This window comes from Populus euphratica, unplaced genomic scaffold (assembly GCF_000495115.2).
Source record: "Populus euphratica unplaced genomic scaffold, PopEup_1.0 scaffold46.1, whole genome shotgun sequence".
Lineage (NCBI taxonomy): Eukaryota > Viridiplantae > Streptophyta > Magnoliopsida > Malpighiales > Salicaceae > Populus > Populus euphratica.
The window spans coordinates 1,526,771-1,551,826 of NW_011499852.1; the positions used below are offsets into that span (position 1 = coordinate 1,526,771).

General features: G+C 34.4%; 5 protein-coding genes across 9 annotated transcripts; 2 read left to right on the top strand and 3 right to left on the bottom strand.

Moving 5' to 3' along the window:
• Window positions 1-886: 886 nt before the first annotated feature.
• Window positions 887-3,189, top strand: LOC105121815 (cyclin-dependent kinase B1-2). The gene is made up of 4 exons (XM_011020617.1): window positions 887-1,830; window positions 1,921-1,990; window positions 2,136-2,274; window positions 2,812-3,189. Exons 1-4 carry the CDS (start codon window positions 1,161-1,163, stop codon window positions 2,902-2,904), a joined length of 972 nt encoding a protein of 323 aa, XP_011018919.1. The 5' UTR covers window positions 887-1,160; the 3' UTR covers window positions 2,905-3,189.
• Window positions 3,190-4,413: 1,224 nt separating this feature from the next.
• On the bottom strand, window positions 4,414-6,556 carry LOC105121816 (serine/threonine-protein phosphatase alpha-3 isoform-like). 2 transcript variants are annotated; one of them, XM_011020619.1, is made up of 4 exons: window positions 6,295-6,556; window positions 5,943-6,187; window positions 5,084-5,643; window positions 4,414-4,971 (listed from the first exon to the last, which is right to left on the bottom strand). In XM_011020619.1, the coding sequence occupies exons 2-4, from the start codon at window positions 6,160-6,162 to the stop codon at window positions 4,795-4,797; spliced, it is 957 nt and encodes a 318-aa protein (XP_011018921.1). In that variant the 5' UTR covers window positions 6,163-6,187; window positions 6,295-6,556; the 3' UTR covers window positions 4,414-4,794. The 2 variants fall into 2 exon arrangements, with proteins under 2 accessions (XP_011018921.1, XP_011018920.1); XM_011020618.1 differs by having other exon boundaries at window positions 5,943-6,555.
• A 1,390-nt stretch (window positions 6,557-7,946) lies between these two features.
• Window positions 7,947-12,549, bottom strand: LOC105121817 (uncharacterized). Of its 3 annotated transcripts, none has more exons than XM_011020620.1 (8): window positions 11,966-12,549; window positions 11,144-11,291; window positions 10,855-11,005; window positions 10,623-10,748; window positions 10,452-10,532; window positions 9,946-10,138; window positions 9,594-9,864; window positions 7,947-8,518 (listed from the first exon to the last, which is right to left on the bottom strand). In XM_011020620.1, the coding sequence occupies exons 1-8, from the start codon at window positions 12,164-12,166 to the stop codon at window positions 8,274-8,276; spliced, it is 1,416 nt and encodes a 471-aa protein (XP_011018922.1). In that variant the 5' UTR covers window positions 12,167-12,549; the 3' UTR covers window positions 7,947-8,273. The 3 variants fall into 3 exon arrangements, with proteins under 3 accessions (XP_011018922.1, XP_011018923.1, XP_011018924.1); XM_011020621.1 differs by lacking the exon at window positions 7,947-8,518 and adding an exon at window positions 8,525-8,847; XM_011020622.1 differs by lacking the exon at window positions 7,947-8,518 and adding an exon at window positions 8,854-8,990.
• Window positions 12,550-14,915: 2,366 nt separating this feature from the next.
• Window positions 14,916-15,805, top strand: LOC105121819 (uncharacterized). The gene has a single exon (XM_011020623.1). The coding sequence runs from the start codon at window positions 14,992-14,994 to the stop codon at window positions 15,610-15,612; it is 621 nt and encodes a 206-aa protein (XP_011018925.1). The 5' UTR covers window positions 14,916-14,991; the 3' UTR covers window positions 15,613-15,805.
• Window positions 15,806-20,655: 4,850 nt separating this feature from the next.
• On the bottom strand, window positions 20,656-22,363 carry LOC105121820 (uncharacterized). 2 transcript variants are annotated; one of them, XM_011020625.1, is made up of 2 exons: window positions 21,993-22,363; window positions 20,656-21,676 (listed from the first exon to the last, which is right to left on the bottom strand). In XM_011020625.1, exon 2 carries the CDS (start codon window positions 21,666-21,668, stop codon window positions 21,024-21,026), a length of 645 nt encoding a protein of 214 aa, XP_011018927.1. In that variant the 5' UTR covers window positions 21,669-21,676; window positions 21,993-22,363; the 3' UTR covers window positions 20,656-21,023. The 2 variants fall into 2 exon arrangements, with proteins under 2 accessions (XP_011018927.1, XP_011018926.1); XM_011020624.1 differs by having other exon boundaries at window positions 20,656-21,680; window positions 21,993-22,362.
• Between the last annotated feature and the right edge of the window lie 2,693 nt (window positions 22,364-25,056).

A 25,056-nucleotide genomic window follows, 5' to 3' on the forward strand; every position in this document is an offset into this window, starting at 1 on the left:
CATATAATATACACTTTTAAAATCCATAAAAAAAAATAATTACTTCAAAGTCATTTGTTTATAATATTTATCAAAAAAAGACATATTAACAGAAAGTCATTAGAAATTAATCTTCTTCTCACTTTATTTTTTCTCTACAAACTCTCTATTTATTTTTATTAGAAACAAAACAAAAATTCTTAAAAATTTATAAAAGTTGCTGTCTATAAATTTAAAGCTTTATTCTATCCTGAATGTATATTACCTTAATCTTTCAACAAATATAGTGGGGGAATTACTACTTCAAAAATTATGATCTTCATGTCTCAAAATTTGTTTGTTATAACCATTAACATAACAAATATGACCACAACTTCCTCGTTGTTTAACAACAATAAATTTATAAATTAATATTGATGATTTAAAATTTTATTGATTTGAGTAATTAAATTCCAATAAGTATGGTGAAAAATGATACAACTAGGATTTTATGTTTGTCATAAAAAGAATGAGCAAGAAATTCATAATTTGAACATGATATAATTTTTATTTATTAATTGAAATAAAAAACAATTTGGTAAATAATTCTAACTTTCTTGTTAACTTTTTATATGCTTATACAAAGTATCATATAACTTAAAAACTATAAGATATAAAGTACAATTTCTCAAAAATCATAAAGATAAAAAAAACAACATCTAAACGTTGTAATTGGGGGTTAATTGAGAAAATGGTTTGGACATGGAAACTCCACCTCGAAATGGGTCCCAAGTGGCAAGAAAGGTAATTAATTTTCTTGCTTTTGTTTATCAATTATTAAATCAACAATGAGAATATAAAAATATAAAAAAATTCAAAAGAAAAAGGAGAGCCTAGAGAGGTGGGTGGGTGTATAATTACCATGTTGGACCTCCACCGATATGGAGAGACGCTCCGATCCGTTGGATTGGATCTGGTACAACCAACCAACCAGCCCAGCCTCCCTCCTTTTCTTCCAAATTTGAATTTCAAACTAAAGCACACAAGTTTCTCATTCCGATTCCCTAAAACAAACAGAGGGAAATAACCGTTGTTAGTCCGAAGAACTCATTCTATCCTATCTAGGTTTTGCTCCCTCCTCTGCCCTCCCCTCCCCTGCAGATCGGATCGGATCGGATCATCAACAGAAAAGATAAAAAAAAATGGAGAAGTATGAGAAACTGGAGAAGGTAGGCGAAGGCACATACGGCAAAGTGTACAAAGCCAAAGACAAAGTAACAGGGCAAATAGTCGCCCTCAAGAAAACACGACTTGAAATGGACGAAGAAGGCGTTCCTCCTACCGCTCTTCGCGAGGTTTCTCTCCTTCAAATGCTCTCTCAATCTCTCTACGTTGTCCGCCTCCTCTCCGTCGAACACGTTGACGCCAATAGCACCAACTCCAATCTTGATGATTCCAATCCCTCTAAGCGCAACCACAACAACAACAACAACAAATCCAATCTCTACTTGGTTTTCGAATATCTCGACACGGATCTCAAGAAATTCATCGATTCTCACCGCAAAGGTGCCAACCCTAGGCCTCTCTCGCCTTCGCTGATACAGAGTTTTCTCTTCCAGCTTTGCAAGGGAGTTGCTCACTGTCACAGCCACGGTGTGCTTCACCGCGATCTTAAGCCTCAGAATCTGCTTCTTGATCAGGAGAAAGGGATTCTTAAGATTGCTGATTTGGGATTAGGTCGTGCTTTTACTGTGCCTCTTAAGAGTTACACCCACGAGATTGTTACTCTTTGGTACAGGGCTCCCGAGGTGTTGCTTGGTTCCACTCATTATTCCACTGGCGTCGATATGTGGTCCGTCGGTTGCATCTTCGGTACTATTACTAATCTAATCTAATATCAACTTTTTAATTTTTAATTTTTTCTTTGGTATTCCTTGAAAGTATTTGTCTTTGTTGTTGCAGCTGAAATGTCAAGAAGGCAAGCTCTGTTTCCCGGTGACTCAGAGTTTCAACAGTTGCTTCATATTTTCAGGTATTCAATATTGCGCTTTTTATTTATGGATAAAAAGAATGGCTGATGTAACTTTCCAACCAAACCAACACCACATCGTATTTAGTGTATTAATTAATTGGATTCTAGAAGTTATGTATGCTAATTTCTACCACTTAATTGGAAGGCTGCTGGGAACACCGACTGAAGAGCAGTGGCCAGGAGTTACTGCTCTCAGAGATTGGCATGTCTATCCGAAATGGGAGCCTCAAAACCTTGCACGAGTTGTCCCGTCACTGGACCCTCAAGGGGTGGACCTCTTATCGGTAACTATTACTGCTACATTTCTTTTTCAGCTGTAAGCTTCTAGTTCTATGGATGGGAAAGCGCAACAAAAAATCTAGATTGTCTTGTTGGGTTGAATTGACTGTTAACGTGTCACTCACCATATCTTCTGCACTGGAATTGTTTTCGCCCTGATTCTCATGCTTCGTTTTTTTAATTGGTTTATAGGCAATTGTGATTTTGCATGTCTAGTTTGCTGTGCTTGAACTAGTTCCCCAATCCAAAGACTTGGAATATCTACCGTCGAGTAGGGTTTTTTTTTTTCTTCCTGAATTTAGGGCATGGATGAAGTCAGTTTTATGTTTCATAATTATCAAAGTATGGTTTACAGTAAAGCAAAACAATTAGGACTCGGCGGGCTACAGCGTGTTAAGGATTATACTAGTTTAGATTTTGTTCACAATTGGCTTATGTTGTCATTTCATCGTCATGCTCGCGCTAACATTTTGCTTCTCCTTGGTTTGCCATTATTACCTCTATATTGGATTGCTTATATAATTTTGTTTTGGATAATGCAGAAGATGCTCAAGTATGATCCAGCTGAAAGGATATCCGCCAAAGCAGCCATGGATCATCCCTATTTCGACAGCCTTGACAAGTCTCAATTCTGAAGTTGATTACCTGGCTATAAGATTTTGGGAGCTGTAGCTTTCTACCCGGCTATAAGATTTTGGGAGCTGTAGCTTTCTGCTTCCATCATGCATTTTATAGGAGAGCTTCCCCGTGGTGAAGCTTTTCTTAAAAGATGTTTGGTTCATCCTCTCGGTGATGTAACATTTGAACTTTGTCATCACGCATATGATGTTTGCAATTTATGTTAAAAATCTCTATGGCATGCCAAGTTTGCAAAATTTCATTTGTTTTAAGAATGAAATTGATCCCTGGTTAACTGCTGATCAAGATGATTTAGAACTGTTCTGTAAGAAATCACGTTGTGCCCCTCTTAAGTAGCTGGTCGCTACGAACAATCAAGTGTAGAGCGTTCACTGGTATATGTGAATGGCGATTCATTTTCATATGTTCGAGCTTCTTTCCATGTTTTATATAATAATCAAATGTTCATTGCTGGAAGGAGGTGTTTGAAATACAACGGGCATTCATGCATTCTACACCTCTTGGAAGGAACTTACAATGACAAAAGAAATTTAAAAAGAGAATATCGAATACAATATCATCTCCTGGCAGCATAATTGGATAGATCTGCGCCAAAAATGTAACCAGCAGGTTATGAATTATGCAGGACAATCAGATTTGAAGAAATAAAAAACAGAGAGGGAGAAAGAAGAGAGGGATAGGTTGCTATCATTTATATATAACCAAGCCCTTTATATTATAAGTAGAACTAATATTAAATTTAGTAGTAGGTTGATGACATAATTATTTGATCTGATTATTTATAACACTTTGAAGGTATACCACTACTCATCTGCGACTTTTTTATTGGTTCAGAAGGATACTTCGTTTTTCACACTCCTTTCCTTAACAAGTCACTCTCTTTTGGGGAGAAGACTCGCTTAACTCTCTCTCCACAAAAAAATCTCATGACCTTTCTCTCTTCATGTTTTCTTTTCTAACAAAAAATCACCTGTAATCACAAAGTTTATCTTATCTCTCATACAAAGAAATGCATAATTTACTCAAGCTCACTGGATGGTTTTTTTTCAAGAAATACAAAGTGTTTTTTCTTTTAGAAATCAAAGATTAAAAAGATCTTAGTGTTGAAATATCTTAGCTTTACACTTTATCTTCTTCTCTACTAGTCCAACCAGCCTCTTTTTTTTTTTTTTTCAAAATAATAATAATAAGGTTAGGTTGGTGGTAGATGCATAGCTGGCTTGGCTGGTTGGTTAACAAGTGGTGTTAGGTTTTCAGTGGTGACTGCTAGGTTGGTCTGGGCAATTGAGATTTTGGTTTGTAACGCGAAACATAGAAAAGATTTAGAATTAAGAGGAAGGATTTAAGGAAGGCTTAAACATGGGGATTTGTGGTTGTTTTTGCCAGTAATGGAAAACATAGAGATTTAGAATTAAAGGGATGGTTTTACAGTCCATTAAGTAAAATATATATATAGAAGAAAAAAAACCCAATAATAAAGCCGAAATAAAACGAAACAACATAGGTTTGGATGTATCTAACTTCTTAAAAAAAAAAAAAAGAGTGACGGTTTAAGTTATTATCCATTTTCTACTATCGAATATGGATGCGAACTATGTATCTTAGGGTTGGTGCCCTCGCCGGCAAACTCAAGAAGATCCATACATGCAGGACGCAGTATGAAGCAGTCGCATGGAGGAGATTTTATGTACATTTCTATTTGATAGCTAGTGACGCAGTCAGCATGGATATTACTCATGGGAGGACGCCAAAGTTTGTTTCATTTTGAAGCTGAATCTGTACAATGAGAGTAGAGGCATAGTACTGGCCAGAAAGTCTGTAGTGGATGATGATAGATATCTCCTCCTTCGTTGGGCTTCTGACATTTCCCCACCTTCACTTGCGAACTATTCAGGATGCTCTTCTCTACCTCTCCATGGCTTCAGAATCTGAAACGAGCAGAGCAAACTCGCATCAACCCACATAAATGCACCTGCATTGTTGAACTCTCCACAGTAGTTTGGTGCTGAGAATATGGTATCCTGCTGTCTGTCTGCGAAGAATTCATAGCCATCCTCAACAACCTGTCAATCATTTCCCATGGAAGAACATTTTAGCTTATTTATTACATCATTCCTAGTGCAAATATTGGAGCGGAAAGGAAGGCAACAACTTGAACTGAAGAAATAGCAAGACCTGGTGAGCTCGGCATATGAGATCGAGGTCATGTTTCTTTAAGAACTCAGCGACCTTATCGGCTCCAAAGGTGTAGGAGACACCCCTATCATTATCACCCCAGCCATTGATGTTTCTATCAGGATCTGCCCAAAGGAGGTCACACAGAATACCCTGGTCTGGCACATCTGCTGGCCTTTCTATAGCTCTGATCTGATCCAAGTTATCCATTTCTGGTGAGAGTCCACCATGCATGCATAGGATTTTGTCATCGACAACTGCAGCCACCGGTAAACAATTGAAGCAGTCTGTGAAAATCTTCCATAGACGGACACTGAAACGACGCTTGCACTCATCATAAAATCCATATATTCTGTTGATAGAAGCACACTCATGGTTCCCTCGAAGAAGGAAAAAGTTGTCTGGGAACTTGATCTTGTAGGCTAGGAGAAGGCATATAGTCTCTATACTTTGTTTTCCTCTATCTACATAGTCTCCAAGAAATAGATAATTGGAATCTGGTGGAAACCCACCATACTCAAACAATCGCAAGAGATCTGGATATTGGCCATGTATATCACCTGCGTACAACCAAAACACTAATAACAAAATGCATTGCAGGAATATTGGCATGTGATTCTGGGAGTCCAAACGGCTGGCATTTGCAGGTCAATTTGCTATACGTTGTCTTATTTCTATGAGATAACCTTACATCTATGTAATGTACATGAAAGATTGAAATGGAAGATCATAAGAATTACAAATACAGTTAATTATAAAGATGGAACAAAATGAAGCATGTAATTATGAAAAGGGCAAGCAAATTGATACATTGCATAAAAAGGTGAAATGGGCTGTAGTAATAAGAAAATGTACGCACCACAGATATTGATGGGAGCTTCTAATTCAAGAAGAACAGGTTGTGCAAGAAAGACTTGCTTGGCGGTGACACAGAGTTGGCGTATTTCAGGTTCAGTCAGCTGGATGCGTTTCCCTCTATTACTCCTTGCTTCCAACAGCCTGAGTATAAGCTCTTCCAATCCATTCATTCCAGCCCTTTCTTCCTTCCCTCCCTTCTCCCTCCTTCTATCAACTAACATTCGCCTCCAACACAATCTATATTATCTAGGCAATTACGAGGATGGAAAGAAGTGAGCAAAAACTAACTATCCCGTCATTGTTGATAATAAAGCACATGAAAAGAGAGATTCTCATCTTCATGGATGACAGACAGTTGGCTAAAGAAGCGCAAGAGTTAGAGACATATTTGGGGCGAAGAAGCAGCTCCATCCATTTTGTTTCTACTCTGTGATGACAATGCCACCTGCTGCCTATCTGCTGGCGAAGGCAAAATGCGATCCACTAAATTAGGCAACTTTCTTCTTTCAATTAATACATTTATCTCTGATTGGACTTCTTTCCATTTAATGTTTACCCACGTTCACAAAATCATTTAATAATAAATAACAATCTTCCAAGGCATCATGCAGCCCTGTCTCTTCTTCTTCTTCTTCTTTTGAGAGTAGTTAAATGAGCACCACCACCTTATGGACATCGTGGGTAGGCACTACCCCCAGAGGGTTGGAATATCGGCAAAGGCTTGGAGACAATTCATTTAAAAAACGAAAGTCCATTAATATCAATTAAACGTTGACAAACTCAACCTTCCCTGGCCTTGCTAGCTAGTGAACCCAAGCTCTTGAACCTGAGACCAGGGGTTGGGTGCTTATGCAAAAAGTAAGACCTGCTGTGGTAACCATTCTTTAGAGCTTTTAAATCTCAAAGCACATACTACCACCATTCACATCACATGACTTGACAATTTCTTGTCGTTGTTATATATATGTTGTCGGTTATCATGTAATTTTTTGATAGTCATTAATAATTCTAGTTATTCTCATTTCTTGTCTTGCTGCTTTCCTTTCCATTTTGTTTCTTTTTTTCTTTCATGTCAATGTCATCAATAACAGTGATATTATATAATACTTACTAAAGTTTGATAACGTATGATTGCTTGACTTCATTGTAGTCATCAATTGAACACCGAATAAGAAACACAAATTAATAGAGTTTAATTCCAGTATGCTTTAAGGGTAATTTTATGCTATCAATTCTTAAGATTTTCACGGATCCTTATCTTAGTATAAAGATAAGTCTTTGTTTTACAATTAATTCTAAGACCGGAAGTAGTAGTTATAACATATGATGGTTTCTGGATATTATGGTTATCAGCCGGTAGCTTTTTCTTGATCATACAAAATACTTCTATAGTTAGCGACTTCGGATAGCTTTTAGAGCTCAAATTGATCAAACTCAAATGAATAAAACCAGAAATTGTGCTATATTGATATTTACTATTTGTGATTTTACATGCCATGTCAACGGGAAAAAAAAAAACATTTTTGATAACCCAAGGCATTTCATTTTATTTTTAATTGTAATGTAATTGTAATTAAAATTATACAATTGAATTACCAAAGGATAATGAATGTACCGCAGCAGCAGCAATACAGTTCTAATTTTTACTTGGGAATGCAAACCAACAGTTTTGATGGCAATTTTTTTAAAAAAAACTACGTCTCCCCCCTCCTGCCTCGCCCCTCCTCAAACCTCTCTGGCCCTGCCATTGCAAACTACCACTCCTCTCTTCCCTGAACATCCTTCTCATCACCCAGTTATTGGGCTTTAGATGGTTTTTTCGGAATGAAGAATGCCAGAGATATCAAAAAGATGGCCACTCCTTTGGTTTGGTTCTAACAAGTTAAGGAACTACGTTGCGAGGTTACCAAGAACAGCAACAAAATTGCGACCAGCCATCCCACATATAGCAAAAACTTTACCCCTAGTAACAAGATATTCTTCGCATCAATATAACCATCATAAGTTTTTCTCATTCAATGCCAACCGTCCCTGTATTACCAGCATCAGGAGCGGAAACTGATAATTAACAAGCAAACATTTTGTTTACTCAGCAAATACAAATGAATGTTACAAAAAATTCTTGTCCGGACATTTTAACCTCTGAATCTCAACCAAGTAGCCTGTTTACTAATGTACAAACTGCTATATGACAATCCAAGTATATCTACAGAATCAATAATTCTGATGCAATCTAATGATACAGTGCACTAAAGATATGCAGCGCAGTCATGACAACATCCTATACTTGCAGTTTCCATGTTCCTAAATCAAAATAATGAAAAACTTATCTTTAGTTTGACCACACATGAACCAGTCCATGCCTATTACCGGTGTAGATTTCATTGCGATCTTCATCGTAGAAAAGGGCAGTGATGTCTTCCAAAGCCTCTGCAACTGTGCTTTTCATCAGAGAGCAGCTCTGCTTTGAGCTTCCCGTACTGCTGCAGCACTCCTCATCCTTGGGACTGCCATTGGTGGCATTTATTTTAGCTAGGCATTTTCCTGTCAGGATATTGCTGATATTGATAGAACCAGCTGAGTCAAGAATCAGACAGTGAGATTTGATAATTGCCCAGTCAGGTGTTCTCTTCACAGCATCACAATTAAGGTAACTGCCAAAAGATCTTAAACTAACAAAGGTCCAACAGCTTATTGGCCTTTCCACAAAAGCAGTTCATGCAGAAACACCATCAAAGGGCATAGGCAGACCGCTTAGGTTGTCCTCATGGACACCACAGACCAAAATATTTGCATTCAGGTGTCAGGAACACAAGTGTTCCAAATTCTTCACAATTATTTGTTCATCTTGCCAACAATGTTTTCATCTCGTCCAAAAATCAAAAGTTGATACAGCATCGTGCCATCTATACATGCATTTAAGATCAGGATTTGTTCTTCAGAGTATATCAGAGCTCTTGATGATATCAGATCTAACTCTTAACCAAGTCAATTAAATTCCATAGTTAATATGGACTGGTTAAAGCATCAAAGTCACTCAAAACAGTGTCTGAAATAACAAAGTAAATTGAATGGTTGGAAACAAGACAGCGGTTCAGAAAAGTCACTTCATTACAGTTAGCCAAAGCCCCAACTCAAACAAAGTTAGTCACTATAGATGATAAAATTTTGCATAATCTCTTGGATTAGTTCTAAGCAGCTTATTTAATTAACACAAACTGAAGCACAGAATTCACATGGAATTCTAAATTATTGTAAACTCGCTTGAAATGTTTAGGCCCACCACTGTTTCAGAACACGTTTTATTTCTGTGGACAACCTGAAAGTATCTGACAGCATTCTAGCTGTTAAGAGGCATTACAGCTAGAATTGACAAAGATAAACTGTAAAAAACTATCTGCTTAAAATTGAACAATTATAAACATAAATGTTCTTTGGGAAAACTCCAGTATAATATGTTCGGTTTTATGTTTAGTAATTGAATTCTAAAAAACTAAGATCGGTTTTTTCTCCAAGAGAAGAGAACAAAGCTCTTAAGAGGTAAAACATGCAAAGTTCTACTTAGCAGGATTCTAGGCCTCAGCCAGCATCAGCCATAAGTATTTAAGCATTAGTTAGTATTTGCTAACCAGAAGGTTGATGAAAAAATTACCATTTCCTTCCGTCCACTGGTCATCAGATTCAGCCTTGCAATATGAAATGATAAGATCCTGGTCACTTGTTATGTATATGTTATTTGTGTTACAGTCAGGATGCCATAAGAGATGATCCTCGAATGACGTAACAAGCTCTCCACGAAAATTCCAAACAGCAACAGTTCTATTTCTGAATGTTAAGAACAACTGGTTTTCGTACAGGAAGATAAATGCTGATGGTGTCAAGAACTCAGTTCTGCTAACTTCCCTAATACCGGTATGTCTAACCTGAAGAAGGAAGATACAATTACTGGAGCAGACAACAAGCCAAGCTGAAAGATAGACGCTGAAAAAAGACAGATAACTCACATCAAGAATCTGGAGATTCTCATTTTCCTGCTTGACAAGAAGCTTTTCATTAAATTGCTCGATGAAGTCCACCTTCTTATTTCGATGAAGCAGATGATGGAAATCTTTGAGAATTGTGCCATCTTCTATTGACAAAATCTTAAGAGGAACATAGCTGCTTGATCTATTCAAAATCAATAACATGATGCCTGGACTGATGCAGAAGAAGCTAGACATAAGCAAACTTCGAAGGCACTTATGAAGCAGAACAAACAAATCAAGAACCAGCATGCTGGTCACATTTCAGAAGTAAAGGTAGACAAGATGCATAGTATTATATGTGAAAGTTAAGTGAATGACCATACAAATTGATTGCCATGATGAGTATATTCTATTGTCATGCATCCACACTAACAAAATGCTCAAAGGAAAAGGCTTCCATCATAATAACAGCATATTATAATTAATAAGGTAATGACGTGTCTTGAGCATGTGTGCATGCAATGAGAGAGAGAGAGAGAGAGTACCTGATCTTGATTTCTTGTACATCTTTATCTGATATAGAGTACAGCATAGTGTAGTTTTTTAGGTCAAAAACCTTGTATATACTGACAATAAATAACAGTAAAAAAAGAAGTTAGGAGTGATAATTGGAGCACACATTTGGTGATCTCATAGCAGATCAACTGGAAAGGTACCTATCTTGTGCTGAGTATGTTAGCACCTTTCCATTGACATCATCAAACTCTACAAAACCAGGCCACTTCAAGGATTCAGACTCAAACAGAGCAAAACCTGCATCTGGATTACCCCTTCGAATGTACCTAACCATTTAAATACAAGGCATCCATCACACAATCAGGATACATGGATTATGTAAGGCTTGAAGTTGACAAAGAAGAGTGAAAAATAGGAGAAGTGTAGACACACTCAATTCTTGTTGATCTGCATTTCAAGGAGCTGAAGTTGTCTGATGCATAGACCGAAACAGTGATGAGTGAATCATTGTTTTTATTGTAGAACAAGCTTCGAATGACTTCATCAGGACTCGCATTCAAAAAACATATCCTATGATTTGTCACTGCATTTTAACAGTCAGGAGGTCAGGTTTGATGCAATCATAGTCTTTAGCAATAAAAAAAGATCTCAAATGCAAATGAATTTCTTAAAAATAAAGATCAAAACTTCTTTCTCATATCAGAGCTATGTCTGTCACTACCTCTACTAAAAGCAGCACACACACCAGAATGTGCAAGAGCAAAGATGATGTCTTGTGCGGCAACAATCTCAATAACTTTTGTTCTCTTCATCAAAAAAGGTAGCACCACTGAACAATGGCTCTTCGGATCATGAGTATCGTATTCTTCCTGAGGAAGAATAAATAAATCAAACATTTAAAATCCTTCTTGGAAAAAGGAAACACTGAACATGCTACTACAATCACCATTCCAAGTATTAAAAAAGAAAAGAAGAAGGCTACAAAGGGGTTTGTCATGCACATCCCTTTTGATGTTAAAATAAGGCTACAAGATGTTATATCACATTTTATCATTTACAACTTGCTTTGTATGCCTGAGAAATGATGAATCGGCCTATCCATCAAAGAATTCGGTATAATATATAAAGTATTTACCGCAAAAATTCACATCAGTCAGACCCATAGGTAGAGGATGATTAAGTAGAAAACAACATGAATCAGCTATTTGCTCACTAGGGTTTTCAAAAATTGATGTCATTGTTATTCTATGGGTTTTCATTTCTTTTAGGAGAAAAATAAATCAATAAATAAAAGAAAATCCAAAGCCGAAAGAGCTTCTTCTTTTTCTCTTTTTTCCCCCCTCATCTCCTACATGTCCATAGTACATACCAAAGTAGTAGCACTAGCAATATTAACTAAGAACCCTAAAAACGATCTGCCAACCATTTTCATCAGCAAACTAAGAAAAATAAATTTAAGCTCAATTGAAAAGGAAAAGGAAATTAAATTGTAAAATAAATCCCAAAAAGAGAAAAATTAATTGAATAATAAAAAGACTAATACCATCAAACGCATATTGCGAAATCTCTCTTGGGCATTGGTGATGCTGAAAGAACGATCTGGTTTAGAAGAAATCTCTCTTCTTTGAAGCTTTTTAACACTGTTTAAGAACCCATCAGAACGACCCCGTTTCTTCGCTGCTAATATCCTTCTCCCTGAGCACGGCCTTGGATTCGCTGCTGATATCCTCCTCCCTTCCATCATCTTCTCTTTCTTTATTTTTATTTTTCCACGCGCGCGCAAGTACGCACAGAGAGATTCAAATTCGCAACAGTTTTACCAACCTCTCTTCGTTGCAAATTTGAATTGATTTTATTAATAATAAGAAGAATACTATTAAAACCCTAATTTACAGAAACTAATAGGCTAGCCAGCTAGGTCTCTTTCTCCTCCGCCTTCAGTATCTTGCTTCTGAAGTGGAACACCAAACCCTAGAGAACGAGTATTCACAACAACAATAGTAGTAATGATGGAAGAAATAGAAATTGATCTCTCTCTCTGTCTCTTTTCTTTCTCACTGTAATAATAACATCAACGACATGAGGAAAGATTGGGGAATGAGAAAGAAGACGGAGGAAGACCCCACTTCTTACCATGCGTTGCATATAATATATACATGACTCCTCTACGTGATGTATTAAATGGTATTTTTAAAAATAAAATATTGAGAATATAATATATTGAATTGATATGTTTCAATAAGGTTAATCTGTAAAATCCATAATTTTAGATTATAAAAGTGTAATAACTCTAAATTTGTTATTCAAGAGAAACTTAATCAATCAAAATCTAATTTATTCCTTCTCTGTTCTATGAAAACATCATCACCAACCATTAGCCATCCCCTTCTTCATTCTTCCTGTCACCAACTAGATCCCCTCTCTGCCTCATAATTCATTGTCCAAACTGCAGAACCAGTCTCTTTAAGAAAAAAAGGAATAAATCAAGACCAGAAAATGGATACAGACTTTGGTAAAACTATAGTATCTACTAATAGATCGAAACTCATCATTCACCACGGTTGTTGACACCTTCAACACCCTTGATTACTGTAGTTCATCGCCCTTGTTGGTGTCTTCGTGCTACCTTTCAAGTACAAATTTTACTTTACCTTTTTTTTTTAATGTAATTATGACTATTTTAAACATAAATTAACATTTTAGATTATTGAAAATCAAGGATTTTCTTTTAATACATACACAATTGTGTGTGTGTGTGTATAGACACACACACAATTAACTTGAGTACTATATTTCAATCCTCATTATCTTATCAAATATTTAACAAAGTTTTACTATACTTAATTATAGTATCAAATTATCGACATAAACATAAATATTTCCAAAACCATTTTACAATTCTTGATCCAACCTTCTTGAAACATATTTCATTATCCCAACATAATCTCCATGAATTTTTTCACATATCATATCAGCATTGATGTTAAACTCAACATTATAAAAACAATCGGCTGATAAGGAAAATTTACATTAAAGTTTAAAAATCATGTTATACATATTAAATAAACATTAACTAGCTATGATATAAATACTATAAATAACTTCTCATAATTCACAAAAATAAATCTATAAATATATTTATTTACGGTTTAGAATCATAATTCATCAAAATTATTTTTCCAGTCTCAAAACATTTTTATTTTAAATTTATCAAATTCTTTTATCCACCGAAACTTGTTAATACTTTTGCAATTATATTTATTATTTCAACTTTAACAACACTTTTAAATTTATTTATGAAGATAATCTCCTCCACTAAATATTATATTTATTTATTTTTATTTTTATCTTTAGTTTTTATTTGTCAAGATCTTATCAATTTTTATTCTAAATTTATACCGAGGTTTACAAGCTAAATTTTTCAATATCTCACCACCTACATTGTGAAATTTTCACGGGGTGTTATAACCTGAAACTTTATCACCTTTTTATCTTTAATGAAAAAAGTAAATATTTAATAATTAAAAATATCATCCCAACTATTTACTTTTATTTTTATTTTCTCATTATTCCATTAACACAATAAGATTTTCCGTTAGATTTTACAAGCCCCGTAAAAATTATTGATTGGGAGTTTACATTTAACTTATTTATAAGTTTACATTTAACTTATTTATATTGACGGATACCATATTCTATAAAGTCTGATAAGAACAGCTAGCTACAACTTTTGTTTTTTCCCTGCTTAGGAAGGTAAACTTACAGCAATGTTTGTCTCTGTGTAATTAATTATTCGGCTCCAAATCGTAATCAAAGAATGGATTAACATAACCCCGTTAGCCTAATCCAGAATCCGCGCCACTCTACCGCTAAGCATTTATAGCATAGAGCTTGGCTGCCAATGTGGTCTTCAACTCCTGCCTAACCACCAGCACTTAACACCATCATTTAAGAGTGCGTGTTTGTGGCAGAGTATACTCTCTCTCTCTCTCTCTCTCACCTAACACGCCCTCTGCAAAAATTCTCACGCGCTTTGTATTAGTACCGGGCACCGCTGATAGCATCTATTATCTAGACTCTCTCTCCTTTGATTTTACTCTCCTTGGATCATATTCTCAAATCGGGTTTTACACTCTCCTTTTTAATTTAATTCAAGATATATATATATATATATATATATATATAAAGAAAAAACTCAAGAGAATTTTTTATTTTTTTTAATCATGCCCCTTCATGCTAAATTCATAACCAACCATGAGGTTGATTTAATATAGAAACTATGAACATACAAAAACTCCACAAAATGGAGTCAAACTATGCATCCATCAAATCCCTTTTGATTTATTTTTTTTAACTATTATTTTAGCCATTTTGCTATATAAAACAAAACCAAAATATACAAAAATAATAATAATAACAACAATAATAAACAAACAAACAACTCATTTCGCCATTTTTTTTTAAAAAAATTAACCTGTTGAAACTATAAATACGGCATACCCACCCCTGTAATTACAAACCCAAAGCACATGGAAACAAAAGGGGAAATTTAGAAAGGAAAAACAAAAGATGGATGTGGAATCATCAAAAGCTACTGCAATGATACCTGAATCTCCGAAGAAACACAAACGCAGAAACGTTTGTTTAGGGGTGACAGCTGCAGTGATACTCGTCATCTCTCTGGTCTTGCTGATCTTGGGATTAACGGTGTTCAAGCCCAAACAAACGACAACCACCGTGGATTCCACCTCCATAAGTGACCTGAAGGTTTCTTTAGATATAGCCAGGCTAAGTGTGCATGTGAACGTGAGTCTTGACGTGGATCTCTCAATCAAGAATCCAAACAAAGTGAGTGCCAAGTACAAGGACAGCTCTGCTTTCTTGAATTATAGAGGTCAAGTTGTTGGTGAAGTTCCGATCCCTGCAGGTAAGATTTCAGCAGACTCAACACAACCCATGAACGTAACTCTTACGCTTGTGGCAGATCGGTTGTTGTCTGATTCACAGCTTTTTTCTGACGCCATGGCTGGTGCTATTCCCTTTAATACTTGGACCAAGATTTCTGGAAAAGTAAGCATTTTCAATCTTTTTAAAGTACAATTCACTTCCACCACTAGCTGTGATCTTGTTATTTTTGTTTCTAATAGCACTATTGGGGATCGAAAGTGCAAGTATAAGACAAAATTGTAGGACCCCTTTTGTTCTTTCATTGTTTCTTCTCTCCTGGGAGTCCTATTTTAGATTATAGCGGTAGGTTATCTGTTTCTTCGTATTACTAATTCTCAGATGTATTTGATAAATCTCTTGTTTATTGATAGAGATATTGATTCTGCATTAATAGAGGAACATATTACTGTGATTCTGATTGCTGTTGGGTTGGCCAGATGCAGGCATAGTTCTTGACTGTGTCTCATGTTTGTTTATGGCAAAGGATTCAAGGCAGCTGTTTCTCTTTACACACTCGCACCCATCTGCAGCTTCCTGGAGAAGCCTCGTTCATTTTTGCGTGTTTGTTCAGAACAAAATATTGACCTAATCAACATTTATTCACATGACTTTGGTTTAGGAAGCCCTGATGATGTTAAAAACAAATATTATTTTAATATATTTATAAATAAAAAATATTTTTAAAAATAACATTTACCAAATTTCTAAGCAGACATTTTGTTAGAAGCTGAATTGGCCATGTTCGTAGAAGCATTTGATTATACAGTATATATCCACCTGCCGATACCATACATATGTGTAAACTATTCATAATCGAGACATCCTCTGGACTTCAAGGCCCATAACTCAAAGTAATAAATTATTTAACTACTTAAAAGTGAAAAGGTTTGAAAATCATAAAGCACACCATAAAAAATCTAAATCAAAAGGTAATTAACGAAGGGGAAGCAAGCATGGATCAATACAAGAATCTCATTAGTTCACTTATCACCGTAATAGATGAAGAAGCTTTGTCCGCCAAGAAAAGGAAGTTAAATTCAAAGCCTATATAGCATATTTCGTATTGTGATAGCTATTACAATTATGATTATAATTATAATTTTAAAAAAATTATTTTATAAAAAATATTTTTAGATGAGGTTGGTTTAGAAAAATATATATTTGGTTAAGACTATAGTTGAAATTGAGATTGAACAAAAAATAATTTAATGTGTTTGATTAAAAAATTCTTTTCAAATTGAGGTTATAAAATAATTAAAAAATATATATTAATATTGATAATTTTTAATTGAAATAGTAACAATTTAACTACTACTATTAAAATAAACAATATTTTATATAAAATATTTTTATTGTTAGATTAAACTATGTTCAATTTCATCATGTATGAAATCTATTCAATAAGGATTACAGTTTCTATAGTTTCCTGAGCATGCAACAACATAATATAAAATATCATCAGGAATAAAATTGGGATTGCGATCAAATTCTGTAAATGTTGCATTTTCATATGATCTCTTTCAAATGTAATTATATAGTGTCATTGAATCATGTTAAATATTAGTTTTCAAATAAAACACAATATTGAGAAAAAAATTTAGATTTTTTTTTTATGTTACTGAGTCATATCCAGTTCAATGCATTTAGGTTAGAGACGAACTACAGTTTTTATAATTTCCTAAGCATGTAACAACATAAGATAAAATATCATTAAGAACAAAATTGGGATTGCAGTCAAATTCTATAAATACTGCGTTTTCATATGATCTCCTTCCAATGTAATTATATAGTGTCATTGAATCATGTTAAATATTAGTTTTCAAATAAAACACAATATTGAGAAAAAAATTTAGATTTTTTTTTTATGTTACTGAGTCATATCCAGTTCAATGCATTTAGGTTAGAGACGAACTACAGTTTTTATAATTTCCTAAGCATGTAACAACATAAGATAAAATATCATTAAGAACAAAATTGAGATTGCAGTCAAATTCTGTAAATACTGTGTTTTCATATGATCTTCTTCCAATGTAATTATATAGTGTCATTAAATCATGTTAAACATTAGTTTTTCAAATAAAACACAATATTAAAAAAAAATTAGATTTTTTTTTTATTTTACTGAGTTATATCGAGTTGAATACATTTAGTTTAAGGACGGACCTAATTCGATTTAGGTTAGGAGCTAATCCTTACTGTTTACATAGCTAAACAGTGGAGACATGGAGAAGTGCAAAACAGGAAGAAGAAAAAGAAGAAGAAGAAGAAGAAGGAGAAGGGAAAAGGAAAAGGTAAGGGGCGGCGGCCCTGGACGGTGGTGAAGGAGCTGCGCTTCACTGTTCTTCAATATAAACAGTGGAGACATGATGCAAAAGAAAGGAGAAGGAAAAAGAGAAGAAGAAGGGACGGTAGGCCTGGGCAATGCTGAGGGAGCTGCGCTCCACTGTTCTTTAATGTGAATAATGGAGTCTCCAGTGTTCACGTTGCAGAACAGTGAAAACATGATGCAGAAGAAAAAAGAAGAAGAAGAAGGAGGGGGAAGGTTAGTTATTCCTCTACTGCAAGACATGTCATTGTTACTGTGTTGTAACACAGTTGCAACAAAAGCAGCTCCAAGCTGCTTCAAAGAAGGAGAAGGAGGAGAAGGAGAAGGAAAAGGGCTGGTTATTCCTTTGTTGTAAGGCGTGCAATTGTTTACTATGTTGTAACACAATTGCAACAAAGCAATTTCAAGCTACTTCGATCGTCCTTGCGTTCCAAACATAGTAAAAGGTGAGCCCTGTAAATAGTAAATCCTTTTTTTCTTAACTAAATATATAGAAACTGCGTTTCAAGTGAAACGCAGCCGCAGCCACTAAATAGTCTAACTGGGTAGGCTCTTGTTTATTCTTTCTTCTTCCCTCATGAGATTTCATCTTAGCCTCTCCCCTTGCTTGCTCTCATAAGCGTTCTTTGAGGCTATGAGAGAGAAGAGAGCGTGATGGCGAAAATTAATAAAAGCCCAACCCCCAACACCCTGTGCAAATCTTCAATCAAACAGAATTAATTAGGTTAGATATCTGGCACATCCCTGCATTTATACCTCCTCCTCACCTGCCCTGTCTGTGCTCTGTACAGCTCTCCGGATTCCCTTGCTATCTTTGAAAATCTCAAACAACTAGCCAAACCCTTCAGGCATCAATGATAGAAACTAATGACCGAGGACATGATCCCAAGGCCAGGAGAAGAAGGTGTTTCATTGTTGGTGGGGTAGTTCTCCTCTTGCTGCTGCTGCTATTCATTATTGTTCTCATCCTTGCCCTGACAGTTTTCAAGCCTAAAGAGCCCAGAACCGAGCTCGTATCGGCTACCCTCGAAGGCATTTCTCCTCGCATTTCATTCTCTCCTGTTAGTATCCAACTTAACGTCACCCTCAATCTCTCACTCCTCGTCAAGAATCCTAACCATGCCAGCTTCAAACATGGCCCTGGAAAGAGCTACCTTCTATATCAAGGCGACCAGGTGGGAGAGGCTGACTTGTGCCCAGGCCTGATACCCTCTAAGGGGACTCAGACACTTCCTTCCCAGCTTACCATAGAGGAAATTTAAATTAATTTTCTCAGCATGTAAATTGAGTTTTGCCCCCAAATTGACTCTCTAGTTAGATTTTAAAATTATAAAAATAATAATTTTTATTCTTTAAGTTGATCCTCCCAGCCAGCTTGTGACTTAAGACACTTGCACTTTGCCCAGAAATATCCCTTATATTTTAAAATTATTATAATAATTATTTTTATTTTTATATTGATCCAAATCAATATAAATTAACTCTTTTACAGATAATCAAACAAGCTTCACCAACATTAAAATATTTCTCCACTAGAACAAGCCTTGAATAGAACAAAAATTAATTTTTATACTGTCAAAAAATACACCAAACAACTTCACAAAAAAAAAAAAAATTATCCTATGGTCATCTTTGTCCAGCATACCAAACACTGCCTATTAGATAGTTTTTGTGTTTGCAGTACTGTCTCTATCACCTTTAGTTTCCGACCATGAACACCTAAAGATCAGGTTTCAATCGGAAATCTTGGCATGTATATCATGTCAAATGTTCCACTACTTCAATGCTTACTTACAACCCTGATAAAGAATCCACAAACTCAAGTGAAAGAAAACAAACCCATAGCCATGTCAAAACAAAACAAAAAAAACCAAAAGAAAAACCGAACCAATGTTAGCTCCAAATTAGTGGGTATCAATCAATGCATCCTTCTATTTCTTCATGCAATTATCACGACCATATCATTATCAAACCGCGAATATTGGGGGGGTTTGCTAAAAAACAGATGCCAACAGTTCCTCAGCAATGACCATCCGGCTTGGACTTTACACAAAAAACTTGGCGAAGTACATGTACATGTGCACAGACAACTCAAACACATGCACATCCACAGCTGCCTCCCAGAATCCATACAGTTTTCAAACTCGTTATCGACTTAACATATGAGCAGTTTGAAGCTAGCCTTTAGTAATTGTTATTAGCATTCAAACTTTACCTATTCAATCACAAAAAATTATATCTCAAAGTCATGTCGCATCATCAAAACTTGATCAGAAATAAGTATCTCATTCCATTTTAAATAGCAGTGAATACTGCCTTGTTTCAGCATAGTTCATTCTTCTAAGAGGCAAATGCATAAATTTGGAGAAATAAAAAAGGAAAGTAGAAGGATATTGTAATCACTCTGAAAGCACCTAGCAACATGCTAACACTTGCGTTTCCTACTTTCTAACATTTTGATGTGATTTCTTATCTAATTTGAGAAATCAGAGAAGCTAATCAAGACTGGATCTCATTCGTTTATTGTGAAGCACAAAATGCCAAAACCATTCTGAATAGGTAAACGTTGATCTCTCTATCCTATATCCTATGTAATGCAAATTAGCAAAGTAAACATGTAAAGTAAATAGCATGTAAACTATTGTGGAGCACAAAATGCCAAAACCATTAGATACTTGAAAGACATGGAAAGAGTAAATTAGCAGAGTAGCTTATCAATGCACAAGTGTCTAAAAAGTACGTTAATGAGACAGAAATTCAGTGGTGATGTTCGTGAAAGCATGAGCAATGAGATTTCGGATACAAGCTCACCTTTGTCCATCAGTACTTCACAAAAACAAAGTGCCAGAATGTGCAGCATTTTATATCTTGCCTAAAAAACGACATCTGAACCATCATGTAATGCTTTTGCACCATTCATTTTGGCACAAGGTTAAATTAAGTCCAGCAAAAAGCCAGACAACAAAGACAAATGAAGGCATTCATTTTTATTAACTCAACAAGCCACATAATGAGATACATGTAATGTACCTCCATGGGTAGAGAAATAATATAAAGAAGTACACTTGCTGCTGTCTAAGAAAAGAACAGTTGCTAATTTCCAAAAGTAAATGAGCGTCAAGAATTCCTATACAATGCTACTACTACACTGTGATCTTGGTCAGAGGAAATCATCCCTAGTAATAGTATCTGTATAGACCACAAGTTATGACTTAGAGGCACATATGTTAACAGCTTTCATACAAAATACAAAACGAATTCTTATAAAATTAGTTGGCAGCACAGCATCCTACCATCAGCAGATCAGATAAGCACAATTGAATCACTCTTAGAATTCAAGCTTTCTGCATAATCCCAAATCAATAATCCTCGATTTACCTTTTTGCTTCAGAGGAGCGCCAGGACAAGTATCAGGAACTCTGGTTAGTTTAGGAGCTGCAGGAGGTGGTGTGCAATCATCAGAACCCCATTCCAATTTTGACATTTCTTCAAGAGCACCTTCAGTTTGCTTCAAAACAATAGCTTCCAAAAGACTTTCATACACAGATTCAAACATCTCTTCATCCGATAAGAAGTCCACATCATCACCAAAACTCCCATTTCTGAAGGCTCTAAGGGAAGAAGTAAAATTAAGCCGGCATGCAACACCGGCCCTAGCTTCATCGTAGTATTTCTTACACTGAGGAGCCAAGGCGTTGTCTTCATGACTCGGAGCGAATGGGTCAAAAACACCATCCTGGGGTGTTCGTGGGCTGCTAAAATTGTCAAAAAGGTCCTCATTTCTGTTGCTTTTAGAAGTGAAGGAGAGAACTTTGGGCAGTTTTTTAACTAGAGTAACTGAAAAGAGTGGAATATCCCCACTCTCTTTGCTGGAATCAGGAGTGATTGGACCTAGAGATGGCTCAACATTGGCCTTGTTAGCCTGCTCATCTTGGGTTTTGTTTGTTTTGTCCGTACAAGATTCAGAATCCATGAGAATATCTGTCTAAGAAGAGCAAAAATAAAAAACAGTGACAACTACTAATTAGCTAATTATCCAAGAATAATAATAATAATAATCAGAGGGAGGGAGGGAGGGAGGGAGAAAAAAAAAGGTTGCTTCACAACTCCTAAAGAAAACCTTATTCACTAAACTGTATACATCCTAATTAAAACCCTAGATAATTATTCATTAAACCATGCCTTCACATGCACCAAAGTCGGTTATTTTCCACCATAGAAAGAAACGAAGCAGCGAATGAATTGCAGTGAAATGTGTAGAATATGAGAGAGATTAGAAATTGAAATAAGGGCTTACCTGATTTCGATTGAAAGAGAAAATTGTGTGAATTTTTGTAGAACCGGAGGCGGCGGCGAGAGGAGGCGGGAGTGTAGCAGGTTGAAGAGGAGGGAAGTAGGAAAACGGCAAGCTTTTTTCCTTAAAAAAAAAAAGAAGAAGAAGAAGTTATTACAGCTTCACTGAGTCAGTCGTTTTCACGTTCCTAGGGCTTTGTCTAATCCATGAAAAATCAAGCAGGGGTTGAGTTTGGGTTGATGAGTTGAGGTTGTGAACGTGCGCGAGTGCGTGTGTGGACAAGAAGATATCTAGGAGGAGCTCCGGTAGTCGTGCGTGGGTGTCTTATGCTATCATTATTGCATCATCATCTATGAACTTGAATTGAACCCACGTCCGTCTCAACACTCGTGAATTATACCTTAGTCTAGTTATTTATACAAATTAATAAAACTAATTAAACAGTTTGTTTTTTATTTTAAACATGCCTTCTTCCTGGTTATAAATAATAATAATAATAATAATAATAATAATAAATTCTTCTTTCTTTATCACATTTTTATCTGACTTTTTATCCTTTACTCTTCTATTTTTTTCAAAAACAAATATATAAAATAACATCGAAAATGAAAAATCAAGTATGTGTAAAACAATGTTACATTTTATGTAAATATACACTAACGATGTTTTCTTTTCAATGATAATTTAACTGAGGTTTTATTAACCGTTTGCTAGGACACGTTAGTAATCTTTATTTTTTAGTATTTGAAATTATAATAATGATTATTTTTTAAAATATTTTTTAATTATAAGTATTTTTTATTTTTTAAAAAAAAAATTGATATTAATATGTCAAACAATCCAAAATTATAAAAAAATAACTTAAAATAAAAATAACTTAATTTTTTTAAAAATGTAAAAACAAACACATTCTAAATTCATAGCATAAATTTAAAAAATATCATACTTCATGTACATTATATATTATATAAACAAACTAAAAGAATATACTATTGGTAACTATGCTTCCTATAAAAAAAAATGATGGTAAATGACATTTTTTTATAAACAAAGTAAAAAAAAATTCATTCATTTTAGCCTCCAAATTTTATTATTTTATTATTTTATTTTTACATTTATATTGATCATATTTTATTATTTTCTTTGCTCATTCTTGTAAATACAAGGAGTTTCCCAATTTTAAAATTTTAATTAGAAACCAATTTAATGAGATAGGATTTATATTTATGGTTTAAAAATAAAGAAGATGGTACAAAATAAAAATAAAAAAGGCCTTTCCTATTTTGCACAAAAAAACTTCATTTCCATCCAAAACAATTCCACACATATTTGATCTCTTTGCTTTTAGAATTTTATGTTTATATCCTAAATTTTTATTTATTTTATGTTTTAATCTTTTAGTTTTGAGAAAACAGTCGAAGTTTGGTCACAATACAAATTTATTTTAGTATTAAAAGATTCATCTTGATGAAAATAGTGCTATTAAAGTGTTTTTAAAACTTTCATCCATTTCAAAAAAGTAGCTCAGGGTTTGAGGTTAGAAATGGATTTATTAAAGTTATTTAGGTGTTGTTTTGGTGTTTTAGATAGAAAAAATGTTTAAATTTGAGTTTTTAAAATCTTGAAACTCAATCTTTTATTTTCTTGATTTTTTTTCCATTACAAATAATATGTCATTTTTTTATATTTTAAAATAGGATGGACATAAAAAAAAGACGAAGAAGAAAGAAAAGTCTAGACATGCAAGCTTGGCCTCTTTTGATACATGCCTTTAGTTTTTCTAATAAGATTTTTTAAATTTTTTTAATTAAAATCCATGATAAATAAAATAATCAAAATATTACTCTATTAAATATAATTTAATTTTGTACTTATTTTTAAATAAAATTGTAGCTTTATATAGTAATATCAGCAATAATTTTATTAATTCGTTAATTAAAATTCACTATAAGTTTTTTTTTAAAAATGTTGTGCTCGTAAATATTCAATGATAATATTTTTTTATAATTTTTTAAATTAATTATTTTTTCTTTAATTGTATATAAAATATTGAGACATAATTTTTATTTTCTTTTTATTGAAACTTGGTGTTTAGATCTAAGTTTTCTTTATTTAAAAAAACAATATGCTTGATAAAAAAAATATTTTCTCATAAAAAAAATCATCAATCAGGAAACGAAGTCTCAATTGAAGATATGCATTTATTTGCATGTTTAAAAGTTACTGAAATTCTTACAAAAATTATTTTACTTACCTTGATTTTCTTATTAAAAGAATGGCACCGATAAATACTATTTTGATAAAGAAAACGTAAAAATAATAGAAATCATTCATTTAACAAAATATATATTTTTCAAAGAATTTTATGTACAAATACTTATTTTATTTATAAAAAATAAATAAAATAGATTTTGAAAACTGTCTCCAGAAACAGTCACGAAGAGCAAGATAAACGAGAGAGCGTGCGCGTATAACTCCGTCAATGCGCAAGTGGAGGCACAAGTCAAGATGAAACGGTCTCCTTGTAGCTTCCTTGACCCAACACGACGCCGGACCATTCAAAGACCGACCCACCCCACGAAAAAACTCTGCTTGGTGATTTAAAATTAAAATCATTTTCCAAATTCAATGGCTGAGGCTGGCTCTTTTTCTCTCATTTATTTCGAGAAAAGCAAGTTGCAGGGAGAATATTTGTTATGTGTGCACCACAACAGCCCACGTGTGTTAGGAATGCATCCACCAATGGGACGAGCAGGCTCGATGGCTTCGAAATTTCCCATGCCATGCAATGAATTTTGTGTGGTTATATAATCTGCGTAGTGATGAAGTTTGAAAATTCAAAAGGCTCATGAACGAGAGTTTGTTAAGTGTTTGGATTGAGATTGATTAGATGTTAATGTTCTACTAATAACTAAGATAACCAGCAAAGTTTGTCAAATAGTTTTTTTCAATTCTCATATCCAAGCGTTTTTTTTATTTACATCTTTTTATACCTTTTAATTAAAAAATCAAATCATATTTTTATTGGTTATTTTAATTATTATTTATTTTTAAACCAATTAAATTA

Excerpts from the sequence above, each read along its gene's own strand:
- LOC105121820 (XM_011020625.1), bottom strand. The coding sequence starts at position 21,668 with ATGGATTCTGAATCTTGTACGGACAAAACAAACAAAACCCAAGATGAG.
- LOC105121816 (XM_011020619.1), bottom strand. The coding sequence starts at position 6,162 with ATGTTAGTTGATAGAAGGAGGGAGAAGGGAGGGAAGGAAGAAAGGGCT. Across the intron at positions 5,644-5,942 it reads AGCTCCCATCAATATCTGTG|GTGATATACATGGCCAATAT; the intron begins GTGCGTACATTT and ends GGTTGTACGCAG. Across the intron at positions 4,972-5,083 it reads TCATATGCCGAGCTCACCAG|GTTGTTGAGGATGGCTATGA; the intron begins GTCTTGCTATTT and ends AATGATTGACAG.
- LOC105121819 (XM_011020623.1), top strand. The coding sequence starts at position 14,992 with ATGGATGTGGAATCATCAAAAGCTACTGCAATGATACCTGAATCTCCG.
- LOC105121817 (XM_011020620.1), bottom strand. The coding sequence starts at position 12,166 with ATGATGGAAGGGAGGAGGATATCAGCAGCGAATCCAAGGCCGTGCTCA. Across the intron at positions 10,533-10,622 it reads ACATACTCAGCACAAGATAG|TATATACAAGGTTTTTGACC; the intron begins GTACCTTTCCAG and ends ATTTATTGTCAG. Across the intron at positions 8,519-9,593 it reads CCAGTGGACGGAAGGAAATG|CTGGTTCTATCAATATCAGC; the intron begins GTAATTTTTTCA and ends TTCTTGACTCAG.
- LOC105121815 (XM_011020617.1), top strand. The coding sequence starts at position 1,161 with ATGGAGAAGTATGAGAAACTGGAGAAGGTAGGCGAAGGCACATACGGC. Across the intron at positions 1,831-1,920 it reads GTCCGTCGGTTGCATCTTCG|CTGAAATGTCAAGAAGGCAA; the intron begins GTACTATTACTA and ends TTGTTGTTGCAG. Across the intron at positions 1,991-2,135 it reads CAGTTGCTTCATATTTTCAG|GCTGCTGGGAACACCGACTG; the intron begins GTATTCAATATT and ends CTTAATTGGAAG.